Source organism: Astatotilapia calliptera, chromosome 13, assembly GCF_964374335.1.
Source record: "Astatotilapia calliptera chromosome 13, fAstCal68.1, whole genome shotgun sequence".
Lineage (NCBI taxonomy): Eukaryota > Metazoa > Chordata > Actinopteri > Cichliformes > Cichlidae > Astatotilapia > Astatotilapia calliptera.
In genome coordinates, this window is record NC_137434.1 from 29,907,800 (window position 1) to 29,929,889 (window position 22,090).

The following is a 22,090-nucleotide window of genomic DNA, read 5'->3' on the forward strand; positions in this document are numbered from 1 at the left end:
AAGTGGAACACGTGGGTTGGGTTATGGATGAGCTGTACTGCGAGGAGGACAATATTTCGGCATTTCTCTATGTATATTTAGGCATTTCTCAACTTTTAGGAAGGTTTGTAGGATCATGACATCTTCTCCACGATATCCTTCAGAATATCTGCAAAAGTCAGTTAAGGCTTCAGAAATGCACATTACAGGGTTAAGGTTTTAGATTATATGCTGCAAGAACAGGATACGGAGGTATCTTCCTTGCTGCGATGATGATGCTGTCCAGACTTCAGGGTTGAGGAAGGACACAGAGGCTGATTTTAAATAAAGTAATCTGCAATCTGGAGGATCCAACTGCAAATTGCGAGACACAGAGAGGTGAGGAAAGTGATACTGAAGACAGACCCATACACCCACCCGCCCACAACCCCGACGACACACCAACCAGGACCCAAGCCCCCAAGGCCCAGCCAGGGCCCCAGCCCGGAGACGGTGAACCCCCAGAACCTCACGCCACCCTCGGACCCACCCAGAGGCAGTCAGGCTATCAGGTCAGTAACCCACGTCTGTCAGCACAGACCCTCCCCTAGCTGAGCTGCATTCAGATGCTTTAAAGCCAGAGAGGTTATTTCTGTTCAAATAGTAATAATAAACTATGAAGTTATCAATTTATGATGCCGCTGTTGAGTCTGACCCCAGCTCACCTGCAGGTCTTGGTGGGATGTAACCCAGTGGCCGCCCACTCCCAGCACACTGATGATGTCATGTTTGTGTGGAAGTAATTTGAGTAAACTATACACACACACACACACACACACAAACATACACAAAGGTCTTTTATAATGTGTCTGATTTGTGCCTCTTCATCCTGTCTGTGACCAGATGTCTGACTGCAGCACCTTGAAGGATGCATCAATGAAGGATGGAGGAGAGTCATGAGAGGAGCACAGGTGTGTCCACGACGTATAAAACAGGTGCACGACACAGTCTCAATATACGAGCTGTGGCAGGAAGTCTTTATGTTACAGATATTTTAGTCATTCCATCACAACTCATCAAAGGTGCCTTGTTGAGTGGCTGCAAACATCTGTAAAACTGAAGTTTTGCGTGATTGGACATCCAGATAGTGTAGAAACTTCAAGTATCTAAACTAGAAGGAGAAGATGTGAGGAAAAGCAATTTTATTTTTTTACCTCCAGAGTCAACAACGATATCCACTCCCAGTCCTCCCGCCTCCTCCATAACCGCCGACAGCAGTTCTGATGAGCTGTTATACACTGGAATAACTCTGGCTTCACACATAAACACACATATGAGAGAATGAGTCACTGCAGCTCAGAAAACATGACAAGGAATGACAAGAAAAGGCCAGTTTCGGTATCTCAAAATGTGATTTTGGAGAACATTTCAAAGATCATCATCAAGTTTTTCAATGCGAGCTACAGAAATGTCAGCGTGGGTCGGTACGCACCTACGCTGGGCCAAAGCTGCTCCAGGAAAGTGTGATTCTGTGGCGAGTGTGACGTCGTCAGCACCTTCGCCACTCCGTTCTTTTCCAAAGATTATAAATGTAGTCAGAGACTATGGGGGTGGATCAGGGCAGTGTGTGCACTTCAGGTGCTTTTACATTTCTTTCAATCTGAAAGTTCTGATTCAAAAAAGTTGAAAGTCCATGCGGTGCAGAGGTAAGGTGGACACACACAAAAACATTCTGCCCGTCGACTTTGAAGCAGAGCCGAGAACGGGTTCACCTTTTAGATCAGAGTGACCCTTTTTCTGAAATGATCGGTGAGTCAGTGCTGTGATATTTAGTAAAGTCAAGAGTCAGAATAAAAAACATAACATAGACCTAAAAGAATTTAGAAGTAAGTTTACTATGTCATAAAATCTGATAGATGAAAGTAGGAAAAAGAAAATTCACATAATAAAGATGTGAGAGAGCGTGCATCTCACCTAAATAATATTCATCGGTGTCAATGACCTCACAGAGTCCCGAGAAGCTGGAGTCCAGGGGAAGGATACCTGAAGAGGGAAGATGAAAATGGGAAATGTGGAGCCGCTTTCACAAAGATCAAGTTTACAATACATTTACATTGTAGATTTATTAAAATGAGGTGCTTTTAAAAACCTTACTTTTAAGTTCATTAATTGTTTTGACACGAAATGAGTCTTAATTAAAAGCATTTTATTTTCTTTGATTTCAGTTAAACGCGGAAACGCTGCTGGAGATATTCACCACACGACCTAAAATGCATACAAAGAACTGCCGTTCACTGCTGCTCCAAAGCAACACCCATGATGCTACTTCCACCATGTTCTGCAATAAGGGTGGTATTTCTGGTGTTTTGTTTAATTATTCAGCTCTGCAGAGGACTTCTGTTTCTTTGTTGTTGTTGTTGTTGTTGTTGTTGTTTTTTTTGGGGGGGGGGGGGTGTTGTTTATTTTATTTTACTTTCACTTGCTACACACGGGACAGAGATGACTGGGGGAAAGAGAAAGATAGAGAGGTAGGGAAAGAAAAACAGCGAGGAAGAGGAACAGTGATAAAGGGCAAAAAACAAAAACCAACAAAACAAACAGACAAAAAATACATTTATCAATCACCTGGATCACCTGTTGAGAAAAAAAAAAGAGAAAACAAGTAAAAAAAGAGAGCAATATAATAAACAACATCATCGCGATGATCTATGGGAATGTAACAGTAAATACTAAATATTAAACATCATTGTGCAGCACGTAAGATCGACAGCGCACAGTGTGCTTTGAGGTAGGAGCCAAAAAGGGTGTCGTTTGTGTGTGTGAGCACCCGTTTGTACACCTGTGAGCATGGACGTGCTTGTATTTAAAAGGTTCCTTCATGTAATGATCTGCTAGAGGGTGTGGGGAGCCACAGCCCCGTCCTCCAGGGCATGAAGCAAGTATGGAGGAGATCCAGGCTCCAGACATCCAGAGGCCCTCAGAGCACAAGAGACCAAGGAAGAGCCGCGCCACTATCCTGGAACGCGTACGGAAAGCGTACTCTATACCCCAGGTCTAGGTACCCCTGCCCCTGGAGGGGGAAACTGCACCCAGATCCAGGTAGTGTTACCTTCTTCCCTGGGGTGGAGAGAAGCAGAGGTCCTATATGTATGTGTTATGAGAGTGTGAGTAATGTGAGTGTCTAAGTTGTGGGATAAAATTGAGGCACAGGCAGCCAGAAGGGGACAGAGGGGGGGATGCCTCCCCTGCACCCTGGTGACACACCTTTACCCCAAGGCCCTGCATGTGTGGGTGATTGTGGTGCAGCGGGAAGAGGGAGGCCCCTCCCTGCGGCCAGCTGAACCCAGTAGGCACCCCCATACTCTGCAACCCACCAGGGCAAGGGGGCCCAGGCCCATCCGGACCGGGGCCCAGTTCAGCAGCGCCGCCCGGCCCCACAGAGAAAACTGCACCCACCCCGTCATCCACTCATCTTCCAGACTACACAAGACAATAGACACCCAGGCTGAGTTCTTCCTCCACCTCTCCTATATCTCCCCCTCCTACAGAGTGAGTTCCTGGAGAGAGGAGAGCTCCTGCAAGATGTAACAGCCTCCCCCACCAGTTGAAGAGCCCCCCGGGTGGCTCGATGCACTGGCGGCACCGCGCGCCAGGGCTGGGCCCCCATACACCCACCCGCCCACAACCCCGACGACACACCAACCAGGACCCAAGCCCCCAAGGCCCAGCCAGGGCCCCAGCCCGGAGACGGTGAACCCCCAGAACCTCACGCCAGCCTCGGACTGGGAAGAGTGAATCTACAATAGGCAAGCAGCTTGGTGTGAAAAAATCAACTGTGGGAGCAATCATCAGAAAATGGAAGACATACAAGACCACTGATAATCTCCCTCGATCTGGGGCTCCACGCAAGATCTCATCGCGTGGGGTCAAAATGATCATGAGAACGGTGAGTAAAGATCCCAGAACCACACGGGGGGACCTGGTGAATGACCTGCAGAGAGCTGGGACCAAAGTAACAAAGGTCACCATCAGTAACACACTACAACGGCAGGGAATCAAATCCCGCAGTGCCAGACGTGTTCCGCTGCTGAAGCCAGTGCATGTCCAGGCCCGTCTGAAGTTTGCCAGAGAGCACATGGATGATACAGCAGAGGATTGGGAGAATGTCATGTGGTCAGATGAAACCAAAGTAGAACTTTTTGGTATAAACTCAACTCGTCGTGTTTGGAGGACGAAGAATACTGAGTTGCATCCCAAGAACACCATACCTACTGTGAAGCATGGGGGTGGAAACATCATGCTATGGGGCTGTTTTTCTGCCAAGGGGACAGGACGACTGATCCGTGTTAAGGACAGAATGAATGGGGCCATGTATCGTGAGATTTTGAGCCAAAACCTCCTTCCATCAGTGAGAACTTTGAAGATGAAACGAGGCTGGGTCTTCCAACATGACAATGATCCAAAACACACCGCCCGGGCAACAAAGGAGTGGCTCCGTAAGAAGCATTTGAAAGTCCTGGAGTGGCCTAGCCAGTCTCCAGACCTCAACCCCATAGAAAATCTGTGGCGGGAGTTGAAAGTCCGTGTTGCTCGGCGACAGCCCCAAAACATCACTGCTCTCGAGAAGATCTGCATGGAGGAATGGGCCAAAATACCAGCTACTGTGTGTGCAAACCTGGTAAAGACCTATAGTAAACGTTTGACCTCTGTTATTGCCAACAAAGGTTATGTTACAAAGTATTGAGTTGTATTTTTGTTATTGACCAAATACTTATTTTCCACCCTGATTTACAAATAAATTCTTTACAAATCCTACCATGTGAATTCATGGATTTTTTATTTTTTTTCCACATTCTGTCTCTCACAGTTGAAGTGTACCTCTGGTGCAAATTACTGACCTCTGTCATCATGTTAGGTGGGGGAACTTGCACAATCGGTGGCTGACTAAATACTTTTTTGCCCCACTGTAGATATAACCATTTCCTCAGAATTATGAGAAGATTTTAAGAAACAGTCAGCTACCAAATGTGGAACAAAAGATAAAAAAGGTTTCTTACTTACTGCTGTTGTGATTCTGAAGGGAGCTGTAGCAGCACTGAGAGGGATGCAGAGGACAATGAATGATATACTGCAAATAGTGGGAGGGAAGCTGGGTGGAGTTTTGAACATTATCAGCATGTAAAGCAATGATAAACTAACAGGTAGTTGAATATTAAAAGTACACATAAAACAATAACATTCAATACTGAACCAAAATGAAAAAAAATTATTCTGTTAATACAGCTGAAAACTGCTGCTGTCCTGATTAAACAGACAATTGTTTATACGCTGGTTAAGTGCAGAGCATCAGCTTTTACAGGTTTGCTTATTCTCAAAATGGCCAAAAATGTTCCAAAGAATCTTATTATAGAGAAAATATCCGAGAGCTCCGAGATGCTGGAGACAGATTTCCTTACAGAAACGTGAAGAGGAAACTGGACAAACCAAAGAAAAGGTGAAGATGGTGGAGGAGTGGCTGATGCACTCTGGGTGTGTAATACAGGGACACTGTAACATTCAGACCACTCAACCTTATGTTTTGAAGTCACTTTATTTGGTATTTTGACTGGAGATCCACATGTTTTATTTTAAAAAACACAAAAAAACAGCATTTTGTATAAAACAAACACATTTTCTAGTAATTCTGAACAATTAGCTTCATCCAGTTAAGGCAAGTTTATGATGTCAAAGATATGAAAATGTTATGTACTGAAGGCTTTGCCGACAATTCGACATTTCACGGATTCACTTTCATTTTGATTCATTCCAGCTAGCAGACACACACACAGTACTGTACTGTTACTGAGTGTGATGGCTGCACTTACAGCCACACAGTGGTAATATCACCATGTTAGTGTAGAGGCTTATAAGTAACCTTGCATTCACATTTCTTTCTTTAAATATAGGAATTTATTTACAGGACAATAAATAACTGGTTTTGGTTTAGAGTTAATTCACATATCCACATAACACTGCATTCTAAAATAAGTGCGCACATTTTAGTTTACACTGTTATGTATGATTAATTTTTTGTTTTCTGAGTTACCTTAGTTACAGCTGTTCCAGTCCCTTGATTAAGGAGCCAAGAGGTGGAAAAGGGGCGGAGTGAGCTTTAAAGGAAGACTACAAATTGGTTCATGCCATAACTCAGGACCATGGGGAGGAATTGGAGTTCATTATGTTTGGTTTAGTTAGGTTTTGTGTGTTTTACCCCTTCTCCTGTTTTTGTGGGCTGATCAGCCACTATTTAAGTTTCCCCTTTGTCTCATTAAGTTAGGTCAGTTTGTTTGAGTTATCAGTAGTGTTGTCAACTTTGAGTAGAGTTTTTGTTAGTTTGACCTCTTTTATGGGCCCAAGATTTTGATTCTTTTTGCATGAGTTAACCAATTATGTTTTTTGGGTTAAATAAAAAATCATTTTTTTGGACTTTAACCTGTGCCTAAGTTTCCTTCACTGCTCGGTCCTTCACACTGAGAATAAAATGAACAATTTTGGTTTTATTATCAAAATATTTGGATAAGAGTTAAACTCTGTCCTAAAAAAAACATCCCTGAGCTTTAGCAATGTCAGTTTATGTTACAGTTTTTTTGTTGTTGGGTGACTTTCATTCTTTAAATGTTTCACAGTTTCGATTTCACCCCATTTTGTTATCGCTGATGTGGAAACACTGCGAGTCTCACACGCTCATCACCACTTCTGAACAGTCTTTTCAGAGACAAACTTTCTTTGCAAATTATTTTTCATGTTAAACTCTCTTTCACCACGGCTGGACTTCCTTGTCCGAGAGATACATTCCATGAGGCTCTTTGGCTCCAGATGGCAGCAAAGCCAGGTAGACCGGTGTGACAGCGCCCTCGTCTGGTGACTTGGGAGCAGTTGGTCCAGCCATGTCAGTGCGCACCCATCCTGGGCAGCAGGCGTTCAAAAGGATCTTTTAAAAGAATCAAATTTAAAAACAAAATGTTAGCAACGACGATTTAATGGACATAAAACCATGACAAAAACCCCACTGAATATAGAAGTTCTGCATTGTTAGTTATATATTTCAGTTACCCCGTCATTCGGTCTCTCCTTGCTCAGACGACGAGCATGAATCACGGACAGCACCTTTAAAAACATCCACACACAAATATAATCAGTGTCTCATAATATGGTTTCAGGTCAAATGTTCATGTCTCTGGTTAATAACAGCGAACACATTAATCAAACGTACCGTCAATCCAATTTTAGACACTGTATAGGCCCCGTCAGGCCAGCCGCGCTCTTTATGTTCGCCTTTCTTGGCCTCATCGACAAATCGTTGCATCAGTTCCACCAGCTCCTCCTCTGTGATGTTCTCGTTGCGGAAACGCTGCTGGAGGTCCAAGTTGCACTTCTTCAAACCACTGACGCAGTTCATGCTGGAGACGTTCACCACACGACCTAAAACACACAGATGTACACACACAAGAATCTGAAGATGGAAAACAAACAGGACGTTTGTCTCCTTCGTGCTCTTAGAGTCCTTTAAACTTTAAACTCCAAACAGCTTCCATCTGAGGTTTGTTTCAGAGACTGATGGATAAGCTTTGAGCAGGTTCTCCAGGAGGACTTCTGATGTTCAGTTAAATGTGTGTTCTTGTTTTTTAGACCCGTGTTTATCTAGCTATGATGTATCAGAATGGCTGCTGTGAAAAAGCTTTCCTGCTTTCTTTAGCCAATGCCTATTCTTCTCATCTGTCCTCTGCTCTCCTGCCTGTCAGGCAGAAATAAATCTCAGTAAGCCATGCTGAAGGAGGTCTTAAAATTAATTTGGAGGACAAATAGGAAGGGAGGCTGCATAATCGAAGATGCATAGTTTTATCATCTGAAGAAGCGAACTGGCATACAGCTAGGATACAGACATAGCAAGAAGAAGACTCCAAACAACTCTTCCTGATTGATGTCTAATATATTTAAAAACTAAAAGTTTCTCATTATCAGTTACTGACATGTACGCTCACTCAATTAAAAATGCAAACTTTCAAGTAAAATATGATGCAGACTGGGTCCAGCTGTACCTCCAGGTTTGATGATCTCACTGAAGACAGTCCACATGTTTCTGGTGGAGAAGAAGTTTGTCTTGAGAGTCACCTCCGCCTGGATGCCAAACGGAGTCGTGTCTGCCACTGAGGAGACAGCGTGATCTCCGTCAACATTACAACATCAGTGTGTGCAGCTCCACAGCACTATAATATACATCAGCACAAGAAGTTAATTACCTTTGAAAGCTATCGCAGCGTTATTGATGAGGACGTCCACTCCTCCGTATTTCTGTTTGAAGAACTCAGCAGCGGTTTTGATGCTGTTCAGATCGTCGATGTCCAGCTGGTGAAACAGGGGCTTCAGTCCCTCTGAGTTCAGAGCCTTTACCGCTGCCTCACCACGGCCTCTGCAAGAGGAGCAAAACATCCTCATTTATATTCACTTTGTCTTCGATCTCATCGTTTACACCTTATACCAGCTGAGATTCTCAGTCTTTCTCTCTTCATTTTGTCCCCAAAGGCCCTGAAACATGATGAAGTTCCATCACTGGCCTGGCCACATTACCACGGTCATTTGCTGTACACATAATGGAACAAATGTGCAGCAAGACGTGTTCACAATTTCAGGTTGAAATCATCTGTAAAAACATTTCACTCATTCCTTTAGTTACATTAAAGATGTAACATACCTGCTGCATGAATATATTCAATTATTGAACCAATTTATAGGCTTGAACACATAAATGGCTGAAAAACAGATTCACTTTCATCTGACCTCAAACTGCAGTGATTTCCATCATGGGAGTATGAGACAGTGTCCCACAGGAATGCATTGAAGAGCCCATTACTCTAATGTGCATCCCATCACGTTGGAGATAAATAGCAGCGTGAGCATACCAAGTACCAACATGAAAATATTCACTTGACACTTCAGCAGCACCTGTGTCACCTTCTCCAGGTTTTTCTAAATAAAAAACAAACAAAACAAATTCCCCCTCTCCTGCGGGTGGTTTATCCTTCAAGCTCGGGTCCTGTACCAGAGGCCTGGGAGGTTGAGGGTCCTGCGCAGTATCTTAGCTGTTCCTAGGACTGCGCTCTTCTGGACAGAGATCTCCGTTGTTGTTCCTGGGATCAACACTCGCCTAGTTTGGGAGTCACCGCACCTAGTGCTCCGATTACCACTGGGACCTCCACATTTTCTCGAGCTCTTCTCTGAGCCCTTGGTATTTCTCCAGCTTCTCGTGTTCCTTCTTCCCGATGTTGCTGTTATTCGGAACCTCTACATCGATCACTACGGCCGTCTTCTTCTGTTTGTCTACCACCACTATGTCCGGTTGGTTAGCTACCACCATTATGTCTGTCTGTATCTGGAAGTCAAACAGGATCTTAGCTCGGTCATTCTCCACCACCCTAGGGGACGTCTCCCATTTTGACCTCAGGACTTCCAGGTTATATTCGGCACAGATGTTTCTGTACACTATGCCGGCCATTTGGTTATGGCATTCCATGTATGCCTTGCCATTCCGTAGTCTGTATCCGTAGCCAGTCTTGTCAATGATCTCACTGAGGGGGTTCAGGCGTATGGAGAACAGCAGTGGGGACAGAGCATCTCCTTGGTAGATCCTGCACTTGATGGTAACTTGTGCTATGGGCTGCCACATCCCCATTGAGTTCCTGATGAAGGCTCTTAGGGTCCTGTTGATCTCGTATAGTTCTAGGCATTCCAGGATCCAGGTGTGGGGCATTGAGTCATAGGCCTTCTTGTAATCAAGCCAGGCAGTGCACAGGTTGGTCAGCCTAGTCTTGCAGTCTTGGGCGACTGCTCAGTCCACCAGAAGCTGGTGTTTTGTGCCTCTGGTATTCTTGCCAATCCCTTTCTGTGCCCCACTCATGTATTGACCCATGTGCCTGTTCATCTTAGCTGCTATGATGCCTGACAGGAGCTTCCATGTAGTACTGAGGCAGGTTATTGGTCGGTAGTTGGAGGGGACCGGCCCCTTCTGTGGGTCCTTGAGCATCAGGACTGTCCAGCCTTCGGTTAGCCATTCCGGGTGTCTCTCATCAACTAGCAGCTGGTTCATTTGTGCTGCCAGGCGCTCATGGAGTTAAGTTAGCTTCTTCAGCCAGTAGGCATGAACCAAGTCCAACACTGGAGACCCTTTCTTGGATGTCTGCCACGGTGATGGTTACTGGTCCCTGTTCAGGGAGGTTACTGTGGACTGCCCTCAGATCCACAAGCCACTGATCATTGCCATTATGGCAGGGCTTTAGATTAACTTTCTGCCGCAGTTGCACTGGTGCGCCTAACGTTTTTATCTTAGGCACATCAGCACAAAAGTTAGGCGCACCCAAATTTTTCAACCGCATCGCTTAACCCCGCAGTTTTACATGTGCACTTTTTGGGGGGGGGGGGAATTGCTGTCTATACAGACAATATTAATTTGTAAATGATTAACTAACAATCTTGTCAACACAAAGTTCTTCATTTGGAGCACAGTTCTACAAGAAAGAAAAATTACTGAAAAGGTGCTTGTGCTTAAAGTGCTTTGGCACTCTTTGGTAATGTTGTAGACGATGTTAAACGTAATCATCATCTCGGCCTCCTCTGACGACCTGTTTGCTGCTACCTGCCGCTGAAAGGCAATGGGGCGAGGGGACAGTTGGGCAGTGCATTTATCGCAGCATATAATGTGTTTTCTGGATACACTGTGCTTTTTCAGCATTCAAAGATTGATGGCACCGTGTCAGAGCACTGGCTATGAATTTCAGACAGATCAGGCCTTACCTTAACAAAAAAGTTATCAACAATTCTTTTCATTTTTTCTTATTACCCACAGCTACATCCACTTCAGTCAGGTCTAGACTACTCAATAGGGCAGGGTATCATCACTGATTTCTATAATCCATTCAATTCCGATTCACAAGGTCCCGATTCGATTCGATTTCGCCTCAGACAGTCAGAAATATTATTATTTTGATAATTTATTAGTATTGACACTTGTGAGACTTCACCAGAGGTATAAGCATCACAGCAGGTGCCTTTGTGTCAATGTAACTGAGGATAAAACACAGAAAAACATGAAGGAGATTTTCCTGGCCTGTCTTTTTTTTTTTAGCAGATTACCTTAAAAATATCCTGCAATTTTGTATAATTTTAAAAAGGATAAATTTCTTCAGTATTGAACAGCAGAAATTAGGCTTTCTTGTCCGAGGTCATTTAAGTTAAAAAAAGGGAAAAAAAGACAGCGGTCGACAGCACTGCAAACAACAGTAGACTGGTGGGTAATAAGTGAATGAATAATGCAGAAAACAGAGATTTGAGATGGGAAACTGTTCTTGAAGTACAGAGAGAGAGAGAGAGAGAGAGCTGCACATGAAGTGTGATTTGGAAGAAAAACTGAAAAAGTAAGAGTGAATTAATAACGATATTTATTAAATTTGAAGCATAGTTTGGATCTTCTTTTGCTGCTGGTTCAGTGAATTTTGGTTGGAGAGAGAGAAAACCTGCAGCTCAGAATCGAGCGCAAAAAAGATGTAAACACAAAGTCCGGACCGTCGACGCATCAGAATCTGTGAGCTTTATTCAAACTACTCACCTCTCTCCATCCACCTGCACTTTCAAATGTACACACGAAGGACTACAGAAATATCTGGACCACGGCCAATCAGAGAGGTCCCGCCCCTGGCTATCACTGATTGGTTTAGACCACGATAGGGGCATAATGTGTGTATGTTGTTGACCACACAGAGACTTTCAGAGTTGCGGAGACTTTTTTTCTGTTCTTTTTTATTTGAACAGCTGCTGGTCGCACCAGTGCAACCTAGGATTTTTTTTAGTCGCACCACTGAAAAATTTGGTCGCACGCTAAAGCCCTGCATTATGGGTTGCAGCCTTCTCCCTCTGGCGTTATTTTTGTGCCACTATTCTGAGCGCACGTAAAAAAAATTTGCTCTGGTCGTGTCCAAAAACTTGTAGACCAATTACGTCACAGCGACGCGCCGAAGGCTGTCCAAATTCGTAGACTCCTCCGAATGCAGCCGACAAATGCATCAGCATTTCTCCGAATTTGGAGGATGGGTCGGGTGTGTCCTTCGTGGCCCACCATATCCCAGAATTCCTAGCGTGGCCCAGCCAAATGGCAATGGCGGCCACTACTATGTTTTAAAATTACTCTTATTAATCTGTCTGGGTCACAAAATAAACTTTTAACATTTTCAGTCGACAATGTGGGTGTGTAAATTTCAAATATCTGCTTGGTTTATCAAGATATTGCATATTTGCAAAAGTGCTTCGACGTTTTCGGAGACGTCTGTTACCCACCAGCTCGATAGCTAGCCGAGAGCTCGAGGGTCACTAGATCACTAGAACGTCAAAACTCCCAGCACATCAGTTGGTCAACTGTGTGCAGAAGGACAGTCAAATGATGCATCAAATGCCCTTTTTCACTCCGTGTGCGTGCTCAGAGCCTGAAGCAAGAAGCTTGGATGAACAAACAAACCACAGATGCAGTTCCTGTTAGCTCTGACCGAGCTTTAGTTTTGTTTAAGCTCTTGGTATGCAAAAGTGTTGAGATGATTAAACTGCAGATACATCATCAACTTGGTCCAGGTATCACCAGGTGAGTCACTTACACATTTCTGGCAGTGAGGTAAACGTCTCCTTCAAACTGCTTGCAGAGCGCTCGGACAGTGGCCAGACCGATGCCCTTGTTACTTCCAGTTACCACGGCAACTCGGATCGGCATGTCTGTACAAAAAGAGAGAGAGGCATCAGTGTCTGAACTCCACACAAGTGGTGGTTAAACTCATAGGTGGGCCCTGCTCTGGACTGGGACCATAAGTTATCTAAGAAAAATAAAACTTTAGATCATGGTAAAATTTATTTTAAAAAAGTGTGTGTTACTAGCAATTAAAGACTGCCCTGCAAATACGATCTGTAATATTTCTGTTAAACAAGAAGTCACATACTTGGGACTGTTAATATCCAAAGACCAAAAATCAAGATGCTCTTCAAACTTCACTCCAATTATACAGAAAATCCTAAAAAAGTTCAACCAGTGGCTGCAAAGGGACTTGTCTTTGAAAGGTAGAGTGTTAATTACTAAAGCTGAAGGGATATCCCGATGAACATATGCTGCTCTCTCCTTACATCTGGATAAGAAAATTAGTAAAGATATTGACCGCATGCTCTTTAATTTTATATGGAAAACCGTACGCACTATATTAGAAAAACTGTTGTGATGAATAAGTACGAATCAGGTGGGCTTAACGTCTTAGACTTTTCTACTTTAAATAACACTTTCAAAATTAATTGGGCTAAACATTTTCTTAAAAACCCTACCTCTATCTGGAACTTTATACCATATCGTATTTTCTCTCGTTTTGGTGGCTTTAATTTTATTTTAAATTGTAATTACAATGTTGAGAAACTCCCTGTAAAGCTTTCATCCTTCCATAAGCAGGTCCTCTTAGCGTGGACCCTCATTTATAAACACAACTTCTCACCTCACAAATACCTTATCTGGAACAACAGAGATATTTTATAGAAAAATAAATCACTTTTCCTGGAAACTTGGGTCCAAACTGGGATCCTATTGGGGGCTCAGCTGGTTAATAAAGAGGGACAACTACTTATTTACAACAACTTTATTGCACTATATCATTTTCCAATCAGTGTTCAGGAATTCTCAATGGTGCTTGGTGCCATACCCTCAGGGACTTTAATGTTATATAAAAACACTGACAGCTCAATATCTACCTCAGTCACTCTCCCTGATCCAGCTGAGTCACCAATAGGAAAAATCTACTTTTCACAGGAACTTGGTAACAGCAATAAGAAAATACGCAGTTTATTCCAAGAAGATATCGGCTCTCTCCCATATATAATATCTTATTGGAACCGATTTGTTCCAGATATCAAGTGGAAGACAGTCTGGATGATCCCCCATAAATATTTGATTGTAAATAAGGTGAAAGAAGTCTCGTTTAAAATTCTACATAAATGTTATCCAGCCAGTCACTACATGGTCAAATTTAAAAGGGACATAAATACTAATTGTACTTTCTGTGGGGATCATCCAGAAACTGTGACACATCTTTTTTGGTACTGTTCTTTTACACAGAGATTCTGGAAGGAATTTAGCAGTTTTGTCATTGTCCATATTTTAAGGGAGTTTTCTTTACGATGGGAAAATGTTTTATTCTGTTTCTTTAAGTTCCCCAAGAAGAATGAGAAATGTTTTTTATGATAAATTTGTTAATACTTTTAGCTAAATTTTTTATCCATAAATGTAAGTTTACTAACAAAACACCATATTTCTGTCATTTTTTTAAGGATGTGGAACTGTACATACAATCAATATCAGACTCCACCAACAAAAAGGCTCTCAAAACAATATATATATGTGAATTTTTGCATGTATTCTTATAATTGTTACTTTTTTCTTTTTACCCCTGGCTTTGTGTGTTCACGTTGTTGTTTTGTATACTTCATCTGTTCGTATGTTGTATACTCATTGTTTGTTAAATAAAGTTAAAAAAAAAAAGCCAGTTCCAGAGAGAAAGATAGTGGGAAAACAAATCCACATATATTGCTCCAATAATTTCAGGGGGGGGGGGGGGGGGAATGAATTGAATGCACATACTGCAGCTCTGAAATGCACTGCAGAATGTGGATTAAATAAGTTTAGTTGTATTTGCAGTTAAAGGAGCTGTGTAGACAGTGCGATCAGTCAGTCCAGATACAAACGATACAAACACGCTGGTTTTACGAGGCATGTACAAACAGCACGCGACTGTAAATTACAGCATGGAATTGATAATTTGTCCAAACTTCCCGTTTGAAAGCCTTTGATCGAAGAAAATCAGAAGACTTTTCACCAGCGTCTCTCTCTCTCTTACATAACGCTGACTTTCAGTTTGCAGGTCGGCCCGACGCCTCCTTAAATCCGCTAAAATTCAAACAAGCTGCTGACAAACGAAAACTGTAAGATGTAGCGGAGGCCTCACACTTACTGAAGCTGGGGTTTGGTCCTGAATGAGGCTGCAGAGAGGACAAAAAGCGCTGCACATGAAAATGCACGACTGTAAAAAAAAACAGAAAAAGAAGAAAAGCAGGGCGGCGTTCTGCGCAGGATCGGTGCGCATCCCCGGAAAAACAAGTGGAACACGTGGGTTGGGTTATGGATGAGCTGTACTGCGAGGAGTTTCACGTTAATATGGACAATATTTCGGCATTTCTCTATATTTTGGTTCAACTTTTAGGAAGGTTTGTAGGATCATCTGATAAAAATAAACGACAGCAGAACAGATTAGAGATCAGTGCTGTGGCTCACTGAAGGGTTTTTATGTGGCATGTAGTCCTCCAGCACCCTACAAAAAACCTCTTAATTGATCGTCCATTTGTAGTTCCTTGTGATTGTTAAAACTGTTACAGTGATTACAGTTTATTTGTGCTCTTCAGACTCACAAAGTCTTACGTATGTTGTGTGTTTCGATAGAGAGAGCTGTCCAGATGAGCGTGTATTTACCTACAAAAAGAGACCATGAGAGGTCACAGTCACAGAGCTGGACGAACTGCCCGGAAGAGGAGGCAGAAACACGAAAGCAGCGCCCGGTCAGGTAGAAACACGCTGACTGCTTGAGTTTAAAGTGTTTCAGTGCTGCATGCTGGCTCAGCTCAGACTCTCTGCCCCTCTCTCTCTCTGTCTCTCCAGTGTCTCTGTGTCACCAGCCGCAGCATGTGAAGCTCTGGAAGTTTCTTCACCACAGAGGATTTTCCTCCACACTGCTTCAGCCAGCTCTCTTCACTGGTACCACATCCTATATTGTTTTCCACATCCTCAGGAGTATCATATAACCCGAAAAGGAAAGCTGCCCATTGTTTGTTGGGTGATGTTAGGTTCATTCAGAACTTCCCACCTGACTTCATCAGGATTTTTTGTACACTAAATATATTTACTGAAGCCATGCCAGATTTTACCATCATGCTATGAATGTCTTCTGAGTTACAGCCTCTCACAATACATAGACATGAAGTACACACTCTGTATGAACTGACCTCCAAACTACTTCACATTATTGTATTCCAGAGTTTTTAAATTTTCACAATTTCCCAAGTACGGGAGCACCCTAATCAGTTTTATACTCTACCCAAGTATGACACCTAAAGCCAGAATCTTCAGCATGGTTTCATAGAGCATGACTGTGATGAGGTTTTCTGTTGGTATCTTCTTGGGCCAATCAGAGACATTACCTACACTGACAGTTTGTGTGTTAAATCATGATATTCACATGTACATTTGGTTCATACAGACACAGGCAGAGGACTGCAGACTCTCAGAACCATCAAGGTAATCCAGATTCCCTAAATGCCACATTTGTATCAACAAATATTATGAACTTTTTGCATCTTCAGGAAGAAAAAAAAAATCAAAAATGTTATTTTATTCTGAAAATCACAATGTGGAAACTTCAAGGAATAAACATAGCAAGTCGCTGACAGGCTGAAGTTGTTATGAAAGTGTTATAATGTTAAAAATAAATGATTTAATGGTTTATTAAAATTACTTTTTAAACTTTGATCATATTTTGTTAAACTCAACATCCACTTGTTCACCTTCTTTGTGACCACGTGCCTGATATTTGCAGTAATTCTGAATTCTAACTGAAACACGAGCATACATTTAAAACCATCACAAAGCACACGCTGACATATGCACAAAATGTTATTTTAATATTAAGTTTTATATTATTCATAAAGAAATAACTGTATATTGTCTATATAGCTTTCTTATAGGTTTTGTGCTCGATCTGTTAGGCAGTTAATGATTTATTTATGTGTGTTTTGCCTTTTAATTTATAAGAAAGAAATAAGTTAAACTGCTGCTTCATAAAAAAATACAAATATGATTAGTGAGGTAATTTGTGTAGTCACCATTTTTTTAAACATTTGAATTGGTTACTGTTTGGAATTAGTTACAGGATCAAGTGTAGATCCTGTAGTGACGTTTGAATGTTAAAGCTTTATCTGTTGGTGTTTGTGTGGCAGCCCGGTCAGCTGATTATTTCTCTGCCGGAGTCGTGCCTCCTCACAACCTCCACCGTTCTGCACAGCTACCTGGGACGGTACATCAAGAGGTAAACACAGAATGTAAACATATTCCAATATTTCCATCCTCTATACGGCATGCAGGATTTAATCTATGTATTAGGGGTGCAACATACACAAAATTAACAGTTCGGTTTGATACTTTGGTGTCACGATTCGATATTTTTTCGATACAAAAAAAATGGTCGTCCTTTTTTAATTTGTCATTTATTAAAATTATAAATATATATTTTAACTCAAACGTACAGTTTTTAAATTACATGTTGCTGAAACAACAAAGGGATAAGAGAAATCACTCATCTTTGGAAAAGAGAGTTTATTACAGAGAAATGGCTCTTTCCAAAATAAAAGCTCTACTATACGCTTCTTCTGGGCTATATTCTCAGCAGCATATTAAACATATCAGGTCCCCATAAGGAGAATCATGTGCTAACGGCTGTCTAAATGACTCAGGTAGTGCTTGTTGTTTTTGTCTGCTTCCACTTGTCTTTGCACTAGGATGATGTCGGCGTAAATGTGCAGTCATATTCGTTGTGTTCCCACTAGTGCTGTCAGCTTTAATCTGAAATGACGTTAACGCCACAACACGGCAAATCTCCGTTAACGAGCTACCGCGGATCGCCCGTGCGTGGGGCTGGACGGCCAACACGTTAACGAGCTAACTGCGCTAACGCACTAGTTCCCACCAATGTAAGTGAGCATTGCGTGGCACATCCAACATAATGTTTTACTTTTGTCCATGACGCGCTTACCTTCAGGGTCATGCTTCACATGAAGATCAAAATAGTTCCAAACGCCAAATCTGAATGAGGGTGGGGGAGGTTCAATTTGCCATGTTGCAAGGAGAGCTTAGCTTCTGTCTCGCTAGCTTGTGCTGCGCTCAGTGGATCTGCGCTCGACAGTGCAGCCTAGGTGGAGTAGTCGAACGCAGATCCACTGAGCTCTCAACACAGACAGCATCGTCAGAAGAAAAGTTGATAAAATAAATTTAAAATTTTGTATTGTTCGATACATATGCGAACCGAAAGCACTGTATCGAACGGTTCAATATCGATACGAGTATCGTTGCACTCCTACTATGTATGTGTTAGATCGTCATAAGCTTACACAAGTTCAGACTCAGTGCCAGGTTAATTGTGCGCCTGTACTTCACACTATCTCAGCACACAGAAGGATTCAGCTGATGGACTCTGAGTATTTTAGCCAGAATGAGATGAAACCAAACTGTTTCTGGGTGTGTGTTTTTTTCTCTCTGCAGCTGGAAACCTCGTCTGTCTCCCCTCCTGACCCTCTGCATCTTCTTGGTGTGTGAGCGGCACAGAGGAGAGGCCTCTGATTGGTTCCCTTACATCAATGTGCTGCCCACAGTTTACACCTGCCCCGCCTATTTCAGCGATGATGTCATGGCTCTTTTACCTGCCAGTGTGCGGAGGCGGGCCTTGGAGCAGAGGGAGGCAGTGAAGGAAATGCACTCCACCAATCAGGAGTTTTTCAGGTGAGTGCGGTTAAGGCCGGGATTTGTACTCGCTTGTGGATCAGCTCGTTTTCTAAAAATTGGCTGAATGCATCAGAATAAAAGTAATTGTTCAAATGATGTTTAGTCTTCTTGTGTGAAAAGTGAATGATCGCGCTGTGATTGGTTCACTGGTTCAGGTCCCTGCAGCCAGTTCTGAGTCAGCCCACAGCGGATGTTTTGACCTATGAGGCGCTGAGGTACACCTTCCTTATCTTTGACCAAATGAACCATTTACATAACAGCATTAGTGAATGAGAATACTATCTCTAACTAAGCTCCTCCTCCTTTCCCAGGTGGGCGTGGTGTAGTGTCAACACACGCACCGTCTTCATGAGCCATGCTTCAAGCAGCTTCCTGTCAGGACCTGATAATTATGCTTTAGCTCCCTTCCTGGATCTGCTCAACCATCGCCCTGACGTGCAGGTAAATGTGATGCTGCAAGAATACTGTAGCTGTTGAGTCGGAGCTGGTTGTACTGATTGAGAGTGTATGACTGCATTTCTTTTGTCAGGTAAAAGCAGGTTTTAACGATGTGACAAGATGTTATGAAATCAGGAGTGTGTCTGGGACTCTGCGCTACCAGCAGGCCTTCATTAACTACGGTTCCCACGATAACCAGCAGCTGTTGTTGGAGTACGGATTTGTCACCACTGCCAATCCCCACAGTGTGGTCTATGTGGACACAGGTAAATCTCTGCAGTAGGTTTTATCATGGGGAAGTTTTTGCCCTATCGTCGAATCAAATTTATATTTACATATATTGATCATGATATATTTATGACAGTGCTAATGAACTTTTATGAACACTCCCTGGACTTAAAATAGGTCATTACTTTACATGTTGGTAATCTGAAACAAGCTGTTTCCCTTCCTTCATTCTTCTTTTAAGTTCATTCTGATTGGCTACCTCTCACAAACAGCCATCATCCCCTCTCACTGCTACAAAGCAAACAGGGGAAAAAATAAATTTAAAACGAGTGTTTAAAGCAGTATTATGAAGCTTAAGCCTTTGCTTAGAGGGATTACTTGCACATACACCGACCTCATTATTTAAAACTTTGGAAACATGTTTATTATTTGCATCTGCCAGTGTAACATTAGATATATAAGAGAAAATATGGAAAACTGTTTGGCTTAAAACTTGATGTTTGTGTTTTTCACTGTGGTCCCTCAGATCTGCTCTGTGATGTTTTAAGAGGCGACAGAAGTTTGACTCAGAAGATCAAGTTTCTCAGAGAGAACAGTTTCCTTCAGTAAGACTCGGTTTACATACTTAATGATTCAGCTGTAAACAGGACTAATACTTAACTCGGATACAACTGCAAAATGGAAAAATGCCTTCATATGTTTCCTGCCTTCCTGCCAGTAATCTCACTGTGTCCAGTGACGGCCCCAGTTGGAGGCTGATGACGGCTCTCAGGCTGTTGTCGTTGCCACAAACACTGTAGTAAGCCTAAACACACATTTATGCATGTACATCGATGTGTTTTGCTCCAAAATCTGGGCGTCCATGCACAATCTGGATCAGTTTCTCTGTCTGTGGAGTGTGCCTGAACATGTGTGTGTGTAATTTACAGCCACCAGTGGAAGGCAGTGTTGCTCGGCCAGCTGGTGTGTGAGGAGAGAGAGCAGTGGAGCGTCCGGATGGCTAAGAGTCTCTGTCAGCGACTACTGCAAGACACATGCAGCGCACTAGATAAGGTGTGTGCACATGTGCAAGAATTTAACTCTGTCCCTGTTTTGCAGCACCTCACCTGATTCCTTTTTTCTCCTGCACTGTGTGTGTGTGTGTGTGTGTGTGTGTGTGTGTGTGTGTGTGTGTGTGTGTGTGTGTGTGTGTGTGTGTGTGTGTGTGTGTGTGTAGGTCTCACACCTCCTCCAACAATGTGAGCAGCCAATTAGGGAGCAGCTAAATGTGGTCAAGTCACTGCGGCAGGAAGAGAGGTGCATCCTGGGAAGCTGCCTCAAGGCACTGGAGGAATCACTCAGACATAATGACAGTCCACTCGGTGCTGTGAACTGACATCTGATTGGCCCTCTGATCTGACAGCTGCTGCAAGAAGTCAAGTGATTGGCTGAAGCGTTTCCTGTGCTGTGTGTTGACTGAGAAAAGCAATAGGATGCTCTGTTACAGGCTCTCATCACCACCAGCTTAACTGCTCTAAGCAAAATACTACTACAGAAAGGATGCATCTCCGGTTTTAAATCCGCTATTTTATATATTTATTTTTGCTTTAATTAGTTAGATTTTGTATTACACATTTTATGAAGCCACCAAATATCCCAGCTGCTGTTTATGTTGTAATTTACAGCTCAAAGGGACATATTTCAATTTTCAACTCCATCTTTTTAGTGTTGGAATCTACTAGAGCAGCTTTGAATGATTCAATATAATCCCTGTTTCTGTCATACTAGGACTTGGTCCTCAATTTGATGTTTTAAGTCTATTAAAACCCCTTTAAGCCAACTTTCTTCTGATTGGCTGCCCTTCACAAACAGATGGATCTGAAACGAACAAACAAAAGATCTGTTGCATAATAAACAAAAAAGCGGCCTTGTTTTTTAATGAAATATGATTTTATTGAGTCAGATGACACCTTGTGCATTTCTAAACAAACATTAGGTGATGAAGAGTGATCAGATTTTAATGGATATCACTGGCTCTGGGAAAAGAGTTTCTTCTGCAGTGTGAAGTAAAACTGTCCAGGTGACTCTGAAACTCAAGCAGTTAATGATTGAGCGCCTTTTTTCCTGTTGTTATCATATTATTGGGCCTGAAACAGATCATAGTTCTGTGTTAACAAGTAAACAGTGACTGATTGGAACAGTGTCACTGCAGAGAGAAGTGATCCAGCTGAGCTGTTTTCTTTTATCTCTGCATAATGTGATTAGTTAGGTCAGAGCTGAACAACAGCCTTCGTCTTTGGGTGACGCTGGACAGTCTCCATGGCAACTGTGGCTTCATAGAGGGGGACTGCTTCCTCGGGCTGAGGCCTGCAGAGAGACACAAGGTGAATTTGATCAGAGACCCATTACAGTCTAATTTTAAAACAATCTGAATCCCCAAATCCATGAAATAACTACGGTCTGTACCAACATGTCATTTGTCTTTTAAACTAAAGGCTTATTAAATTAAACATTTACTTCTTAACCTTAAAAGAATGGTAGGCTATTAGCAATCGTTCCAGTCTTCTTCACCCAAAGCAGGTTTGACACCCCCGCACTAAACTGGAAACTAAACTTCTGCAAGTGCTGTTACAGCAGAAGTCTAATGTTAAAAATAATGAGATATTTCATCCAGATCCAGACAGATTAGGCAAATTCCAGAGCTGTCAAAAATAGAAGAAGTCTGCCTTGGACATGTGAAAGGGAAAGGCCTACCTTCTATATGTTAGAATTTATTTAATGTCTGCTTGTAAAGATTTAGCAATAAACAAATTAAATGCCTGGAGAAAAAAAAAGCAT

The 22,090-nt window shown here is 42.5% G+C and overlaps 3 protein-coding genes and 1 long non-coding RNA gene across 11 annotated transcripts in view; 2 read left to right on the forward strand and 2 right to left on the reverse strand.

The window, feature by feature from the left end:
- Nucleotides 1-7: 7 nt before the first annotated feature.
- cryzl1 (crystallin, zeta (quinone reductase)-like 1) overlaps nucleotides 8-22,090 on the reverse strand; it is a 29,654-nt gene continuing 7,571 nt past the window's right edge. For 3 of the 4 annotated variants that reach the window (XM_080287922.1, XM_026189321.2, XM_026189322.2), the window contains one exon: nucleotides 21,184-21,619. In XM_080287922.1, coding sequence (XP_080144048.1) covers nucleotides 21,523-21,619 — 97 coding nt within the window. In that variant the 3' untranslated portion in view covers nucleotides 21,184-21,522. Of the gene's footprint in view, nucleotides 149-227; nucleotides 334-21,183; nucleotides 21,620-22,090 lie in introns of those variants that run through there. The other variant, XM_080287921.1, reaches the window with a different exon arrangement.
- LOC145419677 (uncharacterized) lies at nucleotides 142-5,800 on the forward strand. 5 transcript variants are annotated; one of them, XR_013900991.1, is made up of 3 exons: nucleotides 142-953; nucleotides 1,968-2,093; nucleotides 2,184-5,800. It is a non-coding gene; the product is annotated as an uncharacterized LOC145419677 (long non-coding RNA). The 5 variants fall into 5 exon arrangements; XR_013900990.1 differs by having other exon boundaries at nucleotides 142-929; XR_013900993.1 differs by lacking the exon at nucleotides 1,968-2,093 and having other exon boundaries at nucleotides 142-766; nucleotides 862-929.
- On the reverse strand, nucleotides 5,530-15,145 carry LOC113034611 (carbonyl reductase [NADPH] 1-like). The gene is made up of 7 exons (XM_026189319.2): nucleotides 15,015-15,145; nucleotides 12,633-12,747; nucleotides 8,238-8,407; nucleotides 8,037-8,144; nucleotides 7,211-7,419; nucleotides 7,051-7,104; nucleotides 5,530-6,928 (listed from the first exon to the last, which is right to left on the reverse strand). The coding sequence occupies exons 2-7, from the start codon at nucleotides 12,743-12,745 to the stop codon at nucleotides 6,755-6,757; spliced, it is 828 nt and encodes a 275-aa protein (XP_026045104.2). The 5' UTR covers nucleotides 12,746-12,747; nucleotides 15,015-15,145; the 3' UTR covers nucleotides 5,530-6,754.
- setd4 (SET domain containing 4) lies at nucleotides 15,128-21,506 on the forward strand. Its single transcript, XM_026189314.2, has 13 exons — nucleotides 15,128-15,267; nucleotides 15,500-15,620; nucleotides 15,716-15,811; nucleotides 16,314-16,351; nucleotides 17,050-17,138; nucleotides 18,368-18,604; nucleotides 18,763-18,822; nucleotides 18,919-19,048; nucleotides 19,137-19,311; nucleotides 19,800-19,878; nucleotides 19,992-20,072; nucleotides 20,203-20,326; nucleotides 20,490-21,506. Exons 2-13 carry the CDS (start codon nucleotides 15,545-15,547, stop codon nucleotides 20,646-20,648), a joined length of 1,344 nt encoding a protein of 447 aa, XP_026045099.1. The 5' UTR covers nucleotides 15,128-15,267; nucleotides 15,500-15,544; the 3' UTR covers nucleotides 20,649-21,506.